The sequence below is a fragment of the Danio rerio genome, chromosome 9 (assembly GCF_049306965.1).
Source record: "Danio rerio strain Tuebingen ecotype United States chromosome 9, GRCz12tu, whole genome shotgun sequence".
Lineage (NCBI taxonomy): Eukaryota > Metazoa > Chordata > Actinopteri > Cypriniformes > Danionidae > Danio > Danio rerio.
The window spans coordinates 58927501-58940000 of NC_133184.1; the positions used below are offsets into that span (position 1 = coordinate 58927501).

General features: G+C 47.1%; 2 protein-coding genes across 6 annotated transcripts in view; one reads left to right on the forward strand and one right to left on the reverse strand.

Moving 5' to 3' along the window:
* Nucleotides 1-540, forward strand: part of dpp10 (dipeptidyl peptidase like 10) — a 45762-nt gene extending 45222 nt beyond the window's left edge. For all 3 annotated transcript variants that reach the window (XR_012385756.1, XM_073913402.1, XM_073913401.1), the window contains exon 26: nt 1-540. This exon is cut by the window's left edge and continues 538 nt beyond it. The gene's annotated coding sequence lies outside the window, so the exon portion shown is untranslated.
* A 3505-nt stretch (nt 541-4045) lies between these two features.
* LOC101886052 (inactive dipeptidyl peptidase 10-like) overlaps nt 4046-12500 on the reverse strand; it is a 32283-nt gene continuing 23828 nt past the window's right edge. The window contains exons 19-26 of one of the 3 annotated variants that reach the window (XR_012385758.1): nt 11942-12011; nt 11392-11596; nt 11196-11250; nt 6986-7085; nt 6845-6903; nt 6507-6579; nt 5413-5486; nt 4046-4880 (exon numbers count right to left, since the gene is read on the reverse strand). Coding sequence is in view for 2 of the 3 variants with exons in the window: in XM_073913403.1 (XP_073769504.1) it covers nt 4755-4880; nt 5413-5486; nt 6507-6579; nt 6845-6903; nt 6986-7085; nt 11196-11250; nt 11392-11586; nt 11942-12011 (752 nt within the window). In the remaining variant the exon portion in view is untranslated. Of the gene's footprint in view, nt 4881-5412; nt 5487-6506; nt 6580-6844; nt 6904-6985; nt 7086-7674; nt 10139-11195; nt 11251-11391; nt 11597-11941; nt 12012-12500 lie in introns of those variants that run through there. The other 2 variants (XM_073913403.1, XM_073913404.1) reach the window with 2 other exon arrangements.

Sequence of the window (12500 nt, forward strand, 5' to 3'; positions counted from 1 at the left end):
GAGTGTGTGTGATAGTCAGAGTATGTGTGTAAGCAATAGAGAGAACGTGTTTGTGAGTGTGAGTGTGTGTGTGTTGGAGAGAGCAAGAGTGTGTGCATGTGTATCTCTGTGTGTGTGTGTGTGTGTACTTGGCCTTTGGATCATTGTCACTGGGCGTGGACTCTGGAATATTTCACGTGTCATTAATCACTAAGATCTCTGATTGGCTGAAGGCGTTGGCCAATCACAGCACAGACTGTGGGTCGGGCGGCTCCAGCCTCTGCATGGTCCTTTTGCTTTGCTCACGTCATTTTCCACTTCCTGTCTTCAGTTTGTGGCTCTCCGGGGGAACAGCGTTCAGCTCTGGAGGATTCACACACACACTGCATTCTGGGCCGGGTCTGCTGTGTGTTTGGACATATGGAGTGCGCTCTGGAGGGCTTTTATATCTCTGAATGTGTAGTTTTCTGTGGGTGATTGGGTGTGTGAGGGGTTTGGCTTGATTGTTGCTGTTCTCTAGTTCTGACAGCCATGTCTATAAATAAACGAGTCCAAAACCAACATCCTGTACTGCTCATGTGCTGTGTTCGACCATCTGAGGAGTCGCAACCGCTCCGCTCCGCTCCACTACTGGAAGAAAACCTCACTGATCACCTGCAGGAGCGAACACACAGAGGACACGAGCTCCGCTACAGCCAGAACCCTGTGTTTGGGTCAGGACTAGTGTGTGTGTGTGTTTGAGTCAGGGTAGTGGCTAGTTTATGTTTGGGTCAGTGATTTTGGGTCAGGGTCAGTGTATTTATGTTAGGGTCTGTGCTTTGGGTCTAGATCAGTGTTTTTGGGTCGAGTCAGTGTGTTTGCAGCCTAATCAGTGTGTTTGGGTCAGTGTGATTGGGTCAGGATCAGCATGTTTGGGTCGGGGTCAGTGTGTTTAAGTCAGTGTGTTTGGGTCAGTGTGTTTAGGTCAGGATCAGTGCGTTTGGGTCAGGGTCAGTGTGTTTGGGTCCAGATCAGTGTGTTTGATTCAGGGTCAGTGTGTTTTGGTCAGGGTCAGTGTGTTTGGGTCAGTGTGTTTAGGTCAGGATCAGTGTGTTTGGGTCAGGGTCAGTGTGTTTGGTTCAGCATGTTTGGGTCAGGGTCAGTGTGTTTGGTTCAGCATGTTTGGGTCAGGGTCAGTGTGTTTGGGTCAGTGTGTTTAGGTCAGGGTCAGGGTGTCTGGGTCAGGGTCAGTGTGTTTGGGTCAGGGTCAGTGTGTTTGTGTTAGCGTGTTTGGGTCAGGGTCAGTGTGTTTGGGTTAGTGTGTTTGGGTCAGTGTGTTTGGGTCAGGGTCAGTGTGTTTGGGTCAGTGTGTTTGGGTCAGGATCAGTGTGTTTGGGTCAGTGTGTTTGGGTCAGGGTCAGTGTGTTTAGGTTAGCGTGTTTGGGTCAGGGTAAGTGTGTTTGGGTCAGGGTCAGTGTGTTTGGGTTAGTGTGTGGGTCAGGATCAGTGTGTTTGGGTCAGTGTATTTAGGTCAGGGTCGGTGTGTTTGGGTCAGGGACAGTGTGTTTGGGTCAGGGTCAGTGTGTTAGAGTCAGGGTCAGTGTGTTTGGGTCAGGATCAGTGTGTTTGGGTCAGTGTGTTTGGGTCAGGGTCAGTGTGTTTGGGTTAGCGTGTTTGGGTCAGGGTAAGTGTGTTTGGGTCAGGGTCAGTGTGTTTGGGTTAGTGTGTTTGGGTCAGGATCAGTGTGTTTGGGTCAGTGTGTTTAGGTCAGGGTCGGTGTGTTTGGGTCAGGGACAGTGTGTTTGGGTCAGGGACAGTGTGTTTGGGTCAGGGTCAGTGTGTTTGGGTCAGTGTGTTTGGGTCAGGGTCAGTGTGTTTGGGTTAGCGTGTTTGGGTCAGGGTAAGTGTGTTTGGGTCAGGGTCAGTGTGTTTGGGTTAGTGTGTTTGGGTCAGGATCAGTGTGTTTGGGTCAGTGTGTTTAGGTCAGGGTCGGTGTGTTTGGGTCAGGGACAGTGTGTTTGGGTCAGGGACAGTGTGTTTGGGTCAGGGTCAGTGTGTTAGAGTCAGGGTCAGTGTGTTTGGGTCAGAGTCAGTGTGTTTGGGTCAGGATCAGTACGTTTGGGTCAGGGTAAGTGTGTTTGGGTCAGGGTCAGTGTGTTTGGGTTAGTGTGTTTGGGTCAGGATCAGTGTGTTTGGGTCAGTGTGTTTAGGTCAGGGTCGGTGTGTTTGGGTCAGGGACAGTGTGTTTGGGTCAGGGACAGTGTGTTTGGGTCAGGGTCAGTGTGTTAGAGTCAGGGTCAGTGTGTTTGGGTCAGAGTCAGTGTGTTTGGGTCAGGATCAGTACGTTTGGGTCAGGGTAAGTGTGTTTGGGTCAGGGTCAGTGTGTTTGGGTAAGTGTGTTTTGGTCAGGATCAGTGTGTTTGGGTCAGGGACAATGTGTTTGGGTCAGCGTGTTTGGGTCAGGGTCAGTGTGTTTGGGTAAGTGTGTTTTGGTCAGGATCAGTGTGTTTGGGTCAGGGACAATGTGTTTGGGTCAGCGTGTTTGGGTCAGGGTAAGTGTGTTTGGGTCAGGGTCAGTGTGTTTGGGTCAGGATCAGTGTGTTTGGGTCAGTGTGTTTAGGTCAGGATCAGTGTGTTTGGGTCAGTGTGTTTGGGTCAGGGTCAGTGTGTTTGGGTATGGGTCAGTGTGTTTGGGTCAGTGTGTTTAGGTCAGGATCAGTGTGTTTGGGACAGTGTGTTTGGGTCAGGATCAGTGTGTTTGGGTCAGTGTGTTTGGGTCAGGATCAGTGTGTTTGGGTCAGTGTGTTTAGGTCAGGGTCGGTGTGTTTGGGTCAGGGACAGTGTGTTTGGGTCAGGGACAGTGTGTTTGGGTCAGGGTCAGTGTGTTAGAGTCAGGGTCAGTGTGTTTGGGTCAGAGTCAGTGTGTTTGGGTCAGGATCAGTACGTTTGGGTCAGGGTCAGTGTGTTTGGGTAAGTGTGTTTTGGTCAGGATCAGTGTGTTTGGGTCAGGATCTGTGTGTTTGGGTCAGGATCAGTGTGTTTGGGTCAGGGTCAGTGTGTGTTGGGCAGGGTCAGTGTTTGGGTCAGTGTGTTTGGGTCGGGGTCATTGTGTTTGAGTCAGTGTGTTTGTGTCAGGGTCAGTGTTTGGGTCAGTGTGTTTGTGTCAGGGTCAGTGTGTGTTGGGCAGGGTCAGTGTTTGGGTCAGTGTGTTTGGGTCGGGGTCATTGTGTTTGGGTCAGTGTGTTTGGGTCAGGGTCAGCAACACGTGTCTGTTAATGAAGCACATGCTGCTGAACATCAGTCAGCGCTGCAGCTCAGGCCTCGTCTACTTTATTTTGCTGTGATGTTTTCCTCCGTCAGTGTCCTCTCCTGCTCTTTAACGCGTCTGCTGCGGCACAGATAACTGCAAACGCGGACACCGCAGCTGACGATCTCTGAGGTTTACAGGACACACACACACACAAACAAACTACACACTCTGCATCCATAATGAACGTGACCGAAACGTACCCTCTTCTAAAAGAAAGCACCAGTCATTGATATCATCCATCAGGCGGCTGCTTTACTGCCATCATCCCCCGAGCGCAGTCTTCAGTTTCACCTTCAGGTGTGGGCCTGCGCTGTACTTCAGCTCAGTGGAGGTGTTTATGTATGATAGGAAGTGACTGTATAACATTTTTAAATAAAAGTTGGAAACCAGTACTATTGTGTGTTCGATAGACGTGAGTGATGAGTGTGATCATGAACTGCGGTGTCAGAAAACTCTTCATCAGTGTTTACAGTCGAGTGTTTTGAGTGGATGTGAACGGCGGTCATCAGGAACAGAGAATATTCTCCACAGCGTGTCTGAGCTGCTGACGTCTGGAGACATCAGCTGATGCACACAGGCGAGCAGCTCACACACATACAGAGCGTTGCTTGCAGGACTGGGTTACACCATACACCAAGACGTTCAGCTTGATTAATGCTTATATTCTAAAGGTTGATCATGTGTTCTGCATCTTCTATTAAACACGGTGACAGCTGCTGTGCCTCAGTGTGAGAATTTTCAGAATTACCAGTGTAGAAAAACAGAATCACAACACTCCTGTTAAAACCTTTAATATGGTAGCAGAATCCAGCAGGGGTGTAGAACCGGGCTTTATGCATGTCCAGATTTCTGTTCTGGATATATATATATATGCAAATGAGCGCATACTTTATTTAATTACACAATGCCTTCTATGTGTGGGCTGCAGTGATGTCTGTGCTGTACAGTTTTGTCTACAGTGAAGCGCTCAAATCAGCAGAGTCTTTATAAACGCTGCCATGCACACATGATGAAGAGAGACGCACACCGCTGGCCTTCTGTGCTGGAGTTTCAGGATTCAGCACAGCTAAATCTCCCCAAACAGCAGTGTGTGAGCGACAGCGTGTGTGTGTGTGTGTGTGTGTGTGTGCAAGTGTGTGTAATGTGTTATGTGGACACACACTGCAGTATTTACATGTTCAGGGTGTAAAGCTGTACTATCAGTGCTAGAGTTTGTACAATAAGAGAAGCGGTGCTTTAACGTGCTAGACTGCATTATAAAGGATCTCAGGCAGCAAAAGCGAGTGTGTGCAGCTCACAGTGACTGCGGTCGCTCACTCATCTTCATTATTCTTTTGGAGATGCAGAGATGGTGTCGACCTGAAGATGCTGTAATGTGTTCAGCTTCTCTCTAACACACAACATCTCTCCTTCAGCCCGGTCACTGCGGCTGCTCAACACCTGTCAGCGTGTCGCTAAGACAGATCTAATGGACTTTCTGCTGATGCTAGTCGTCATCGCTGGTTTCCATGGTAACAGGAATGTGGACATTAAAGCACTCTCTGTAGAAGGAGATCAGCGAGCTCAGCATGTAGCGTCTGCTGGAGACATCATGACCCTCGTCAGGGAAGATCTGCAGAAAGACCAGACGTCAAAGGGGTGTGGCATGTGCAGGAGGGGGTGGGGCATCAGCAACAACATAGGTCAGAGGAGTGGGGCAAGTGCAGGAGGGGCGGAGCATGATGAGAACCTGAGGACAGAGGGGGCAGAGCAAGGCCATGGGTGGGTGGAGCATAATTAAAACCTGAGATTAGAGGGGTGGAGCATGAGGAACATCTAAGGGTTAGGGGGGATCAAGGACAGGAGGGGGGCATGAGGAACACCTGAGGTCAGAGGGGCGGAGCATGAGGAGCACCTGAGGTCATAGAGGTGGTGGAACAGAGGGACAGAGCATGAGGAACACCTAATGTGCGGGAGGGGGTGGAGCATGAACACCTGAGGTGGGAGGGGCAGAGTGTGAGGAACACCTAAGGCCAGAGAGGTGGAGCATATGAGGCTGGAGGTCCAGGGGGTGGAGCACATGAGGTCATTAGGTAGAGCTGAATGAGGTCAAAGGGCAGAGTTTGTGGGGATTCAGGTGTGTGTGTGTCACATGATGATCTCACCTGTAGTCTGTAGTTGACATTAATGACAGACAGCAGCTTCGCTAACTCTGCAGTGTGTTGAAAATGAACGTTTGCTAACAGGAGAGAAAGGGAAAGGTGTGTGAAGCTGCAGTCTTGCTAGAGATGCGTACGGAAACTGGGTACTGCATCGGTATCAGTGCTACATTATAAAAGACTGAAGTATGGATAAGCTCTGATGTTAGCGGTTCTGCTATCGGTACTGGAGAATTATTGCAGAATAAACATTACCTACAGTAGCATAATTAAACTGAGAAACCTTTACTAATCTCCATATTAGATATTGGTCTGCACAGTTAGCAATGTCACATGAGAAATGCTCGCGTTTCTGGAGAAAGCGTCAAGTATAAAAGCTCACGTAAGCGCACACACAGAGATCGCAACACAGACTCGCGCACACACACCTCGTCAGCTTGTGGAGAGAACCAAACGCGCTGTATTTCCTGAGAGGACAGTGTCAATGCCCGTTACAACAAACACAACCAGATATTATCCAGTATAAGCGGAAACACAAGCAATCTGGCTCAGTAAGAGTCTTTCAAAAGTGCATTACTGCAATGCAAAGTGTTGACTGCCCAGCTACTAACGGTAACGCTACATCATCCACAGCGTTACGCCACGCTAACATTAACAGTGGAATAAACACACACATTCAGTTACAATGAAAACAGCATTTTCCTGCAGTCGCCTAAATAACTCTTCCACATTAAATGCTTTTCCATCAGCTGTATTGACTAAAGCAGACATGTAGATTTTTCTCCAGCAGAACAGTGAAAAGCTGAGAGTTTTCCTTCAGAGCACTGGCCATTCTTTGACAGGAAAACTGTGTTTATTTGTTTCACAATTATTGGTTTTGCTTCATTTTGCATAAAAATGTAAGATTATAATAAAGTTGTTAATTCCGTGTATTTTTTCATAAAAACACTGCAAAAAGCACAGATAAGAGAACCGTTAAAGTACAGAACTGATAAGTGCTCTCGATACAAATAGTAATACCGCCTTAACGATACCCATCGCTAGTCGTTGCGTCTAAATAAAAAACTGTTTTCTGTTTTCTGTTTGCTTTCTGAACTCACCGTCTGCTGTTCCATGCAGAATCAGAAAGTGTGTGTCGTCTGAGCGTGTGTTGTTGAGCAGGAGACTAGAGACCTACGGACACACACACACACACACACACACACACACACACACACATATTCACAAGAAACCAACACACCTGAGCTGGGGAATACACCACCTCTGTTCAGGTCAGGTATTTAACATTCAATAATGTTTACATGAGTATCCAGCACTCCCTATACCCTGAGACCCAGACATGTGTGTGTGTGTGTGTGTGTGCGCAGGATGGATGGTCACCTCATCTGCTCCTCCATCATTACTACATATAGCAGATGATTGGCTGCTGTCGCCTTACCGTGTATTTGAGCTCCTTCGGTACAGGAAAACCAAAATACCGCTCAGTGAAAGCTGAAGCTGTGAAACACAGAAGGTAACAATATTGTGTGTATTTTTTGTGAGAGTATATGTGTGTGTGTATGTGTGTTTGTGCCATTACCGTAGATCCGCCAGTCAAACACTGGGCTCAGGGCCGCTCCACAGCGCAGCACAGATGTGTGTGAGAGCAGCAAGATGGAGCTCAGAAACCCGCCGTATGCCTAGACACACACACACACACACACACACACACACACACACACACACACACACACACACACACACACACACACACACACACACACACACACACACACGCCAGTCATTCTGCTCATCTGACGTCAAACTTCAGTATAATGTTGGTCTGATGTCTGCAGAGTGTCTATTTTGGTGGTGGAGAGAGTTGCTCTTCTGTTCCTCTGATGGAGGTTTGGTTTATTTAAAGCATCTGATGAAGCTGAGCTGTGGTTCATCTATTATTGCTCATACATGAAACACCTTTACTGTCTACACATTATGCATCACTTTCTCACTTCCACACTCTGACAAACTTTTAAATACAACTTCAATCAATGATTTCATACTAGAATGATGCAGAATGCAGGTTTATGTAGGACTGTTGACTGGATTATATTTAGAAACCAGAAATAAACTTCTAGAAGATATCAGATTAATCAGCATTACTGCATCTGTGTGTGTGTGTGTGTGTGTGTGTGTGTGTGTTCTTATATTCTATACTGAAGCATGTAGCATGATGCTGTGTTCTGGATTGCAGTGTTCCACCAGCTGACATGCCCTTATTATAGACAGAATCAAATCACTTTTATTGTCACATCATCAGCGGCACGTGTGCTATGATGAGTAGAAGGCTTAGCTGCAGGCTCCAGACAGTACAAAATACAGACAGTGCAAAATACAACAGCATACTTCCCAAAAAACAGGACAATGTGAAATTGATAGCGATATGTGCAATGAGTAGGTGTCTACATAATGATTGTGCAGTGAGGGGCATAGAGGAGTCTGTGTGTGGTGTGTTTAGTGTTCATCAGCCTGATAGTCTGAGGGCAGAAGCTCTCCTTCAGTCGGCTGGTGCATGTCCGGATGCTGCGGAACCGGCTGCCTGAGGGGAGCAGAAAGAAAGTCAATGGCTTGAGTGGCTGGAGTTGCTAATAATTCTCATGGCTTTCCTCATGCACCGCCTGGTGTAGATGTCCTGGAGGGAGGGAAGCTCACCTCCTATTACACATCCAGCAGTTCGCATAATCCTATGAAGGCCTTTGCGATTGCTGCTGCTGCTATTCCCATACCAGGTGGTGATGCAGCCAGACAGGATGCTCTCCACAGTGCAGGTGTAGACTGAGCGGAGGATGTGGGGGCTCATTCCAAACCTCCTGACACACCTGAGGAAGAAGAGGTGTTGCTGTGCCTTCCTCATCACTGCATCTGTGTGGGCAGTCCATGTCAAATCCTCAGCGATGTGGACTCCAAGAAACTTGAAAGTGCGGACTCTCTCCACTGGCGTCCCGTTGATGGTGATGGGGGGGGTGTTCTCTCTTCTCTCTCCTGAAATCCACCACCAGCTCCTTGGTTTTGCTGATGTTGAGTGAGAGGTGGTTTTCCTTACACCTATCCTCTGTAGGCCGTCTCATCATTATCTGTGATTAGGCCCACCACCGTTGTGTCATCAGCAAATTAACGATGACGTTGGAGCTGTGTTTGGCTGTACAGTCATGTGTGTACAGGGAGTACAGAAGAGGGCTGAGAGCACAGCCCTGTGGAGCCCCAGTGTTGAGGATCAGTGTGGACGAGGTGATGTTGTTCATTCTGACCACCTGGTGTCTGCCTGACAGGAAGTCCAGGATCCAGTTGCACAGAGAGCTGTGTAGACCCAGATCCTGGAGCTTCACCACCAGCTTGGCAGCACTATGGTGTTGAATGCTGAGCTGTAGTCCACAAACAGCATTCTCACATGTGTGTTTGTGTTTTCCAGGTGAGACAGAGCAGTGTGCAGGGTGAAGCGATGGCATCATCAGTGGAGCGGTCACTCCTGTGTGTAAATTGCAGAGGGTCAGTGTGAGCGGGCAGTTCAGAGCAGATGTGCTGTTTAATCAGCTTCTCAAAGCACTTGCTGAAGATGGGTGTCTGTGCAATCTAGCGCCAGTCATTCAAGCTTGTGGTTTTAGCTGATTTCAGTATGGGCACAGAAGTAGCTGTCTTAAAGCATGTGGTTAAAGATGTTCGTGAAAACTCCCGCTAGCTGGTGTGCGCATGCTTTAAGTACACGTCCAGGTATGCCTTCCGGATGTTCACGCGACAGAAAGATCTCTTCACATCCACCACAGAAACAGAGAGTGTGCTGGCGGTATCAGTTTTGGCCGCGGGGGCACGCAGTGTGTGCCTTCAAAGCAGGCGTAGAACGAGTTGAGCTCGTCCGGGCACTGACGCTCGTCTAGACGTGGCACTGTTTACAGTAGTGGTTTGTTACTTTTAAAGTCTGTGATGTAATTAAGCCCCTGCCACATGCTCCTTGCATTACTGGTGTTAAATTAAACCTCTACTTTGTCTCTGTAATGACGTTTTGCAGCTTTGATGGTTTTCCTGAGGTTGTAGTTTGCTTGTTTTTGTTCCTCAGCATTTCTGGATTTATAGGCGGAAGCTCGCACTGATGCGGCTGTTTGAACTTCACCATTGATCCATGGTTTTTGGTTGGGGTAGATACGAACACTTATTGTTGGGACCATGTCTTCTATGCATTTCCTGATGAAGCATGTAACTGTGTCTGAGTACACGTCGATGTCGTCATCACACGCTGCCGGAACATATACCAGTCCACATGATCAAAACAGTCCTGAAGTATGTAATCCAATTGGTCCGTCCAGTTCTGAAACGTCCTGAGGATGGGTGGTTCCCGTTTCAGTTACTGCCTGTAAGCAGGCAAGAGCAGAACAGAAGAGTGATCTGATTTGCCAAACGGTGGCGGGGGAGGGATTTGTAGCCAACCTGGAACGGAGAGTAGCAATGGTCCAGAATCCGGTCCCCATGCGTGTTTGTGGTGATGTGTTGAAAGTATTTTGGAGTGATTTTCCTGAGATTGGCATTAAGTCCCCTGTAACAATAAACGCTGCCTCCGGGTGTGCGGTTCCTGCTCGCTTATGTTCCTGTACAGTTCCTGAGTGCCTGCTCTGTGTTGGCATAAGGGGGGATGTAGACAGCTGTAATGATCACCGCTGTGAACTCAGTAGCCAGTATGGCCGACACTGAAGCATGAGATATTCTAGATCAGGAGAACAAAATGATCTAGCTCGATATATGTTCCTCTCATCACACATGAGTTGTTAACCCTCCACTGAACGGCGTAACCATATGGCAACATGATACTTATGTTCATTTCCCTCCACTGTTTCTTTAAGACCAATATCATTTGTTTTGTTGGAAAGAGAAGACCTAAGAGCAGCCAGTGATGTGCTTTGGTTTAGTTGATTTATTGTGAGGAGTTGCTAAATGCAAATGTAAATGTCAATAAAAACAAAGGATCAAGTTATGTCAGATCCACTAAAACACTGAAACATCACCTCCAGTAAGTTATGATGAGTTATTCACAGCTCAAATCTTTTTTTTTAAATCAAATTAGTTTGGTTTAGCTAGCTAGCAAGGTCAGCTGTGAACTTTTAAGCTGTAACAATAACAACATGAATGCTAATAACATAATGTGGATTAATCATGTGTTAATGGCATTTGCATTATGGGTAAAATCTAGTTTTAATGGCAATACTACTTTTGAATCCAGGGAACAGTGTATTAGTCAACACCACCGTTTTTTATGGTAAATAAAATAAGAAAAATAATTGAATAATTAATAATTAAATTTTAATCAGATGATGTCATCACGCTGCTGTGCCGTCAGCCAATCGTTGCATTGCTGATCATGGATTTGAGGATCGATAGATCTGTCCTTCACAACACATGCAGTGATCTCAGATCAGTTTATCCAGACATTTTAATCTGATTTGCGAACTTGTTTTAAGAACCAAATTAGCCAGAGATCAGTTATCAAGATTAACAGATCCAAGATCTGCCAAATCATCTTAGATCATTTAAGCGAGCGACGAATAACAGGTCCCAGGTCTGAGCTAATCTGGTGATTGTTGAAGAGAGCGTGTTACGCCGTCTATGGATTATGTTTGAGGGATAGCTGACCCTAACCGATCATTCACCACATCATTACTCTATGAGTTACGTTTCTCTGCAGAACATGTAAGAAGATGCTGTGAGAAATGCTTTTATTGTCAAAAGATGTTAAAGCAAAACATCATCTTAATTACTCTCCTCACCTCACCGAATACTCCGACTCTGGCTGCGTCCACATACGGCAGCTTCACCAGATACCTGCAGACCACAGAACAGGTGATGGAGAACTCAATAAACTGAGCAGACACTTCTTCGTCTGAGTGTGTGTGTGTGTGTGTGTGAGTGTGTGTGTGTGTGTGTGTGTGTGTGTGTGTGTGTGTGTGTGTGAGAGAGACTCACTCTAGAGCGGAGAGCTGGTCCTCTGCATCCGCCAGCCCAACGCGCCGGTACACCCCCTGCAGGAGCTCCTGACCCTGGAGACCACTGCCCCGAGCGTCCACACGGGCCACCAGCACACCCTCAGCACTGACCAGCACATCAGACCACTGCAGGCGGAAGAGCTCAGTCACCTGCTGACCACCGGGGGTGCTGTCACTGACACACACTCACACATTTAAGAATGCACACACACACACACACACACACACACACACACACACACACACACACACACACACATTACAGAACAACACACAGAGACAGACACAGGACAGAGTTCAGCATTATTACACATGTCGTTCACACTCTCTGCTTCAGCACACAGTGCAGGAATTCTACATCAGTGTTATCTTCTACATATGCTCGTATCTGCTCATATATGGACACTTTATCATTACACATGTAGGGCTGGGGTGGTGCTGTGTGTGTGTGATGCATGTGTGTGAAAGAGAAAGACTGTGTCTCTGTGTTTTGTTTGTGTGTGTGTGTGTGTGTGTGTGTGTGCTCTTACAGCAGGAGCAGCAGTGGATAGAGTTTACTTTCTTCAAACTGTGGAGGGAAGCTGAGCTCAAGTCTCACCACTGTAACAGTGAACACAGTAAACACACAGTAAACACACAGTAAACACACTTACAGGAGAAAAACAGTCTAACCCTAAAACTAACTAAGACTATTCTTAACTAACTCTATCCTTAACAAACCCTAACCGTAACCCAACCATATCTCTAACTAACCCTATCCCTAACCCAACCCTATAACTAACTAACACTATCCCTAACCAACATCAACCCTAACCCACCCTGAGGCATAAGCAAGTCTCCCTAACCAACCCTACCTCATGCTAACCATATTCCTAACCCACTTCCCTCAGTGTGTCATGCTCCTGCAGTTAGGTCCGCTGATGTTGTGTGTGTGTGAGATGCAGATGTCCAGAGAGGTTAAATATTACTGTGAGAGATCATGAGGATGACGAAGATGGTGACCACACTGAAGATGATGAGGATGATAAAGAGGATGAGGATGATGAAGATGCTGAGCGCGCTGAAGATGATGATGATGATGATGAAGAT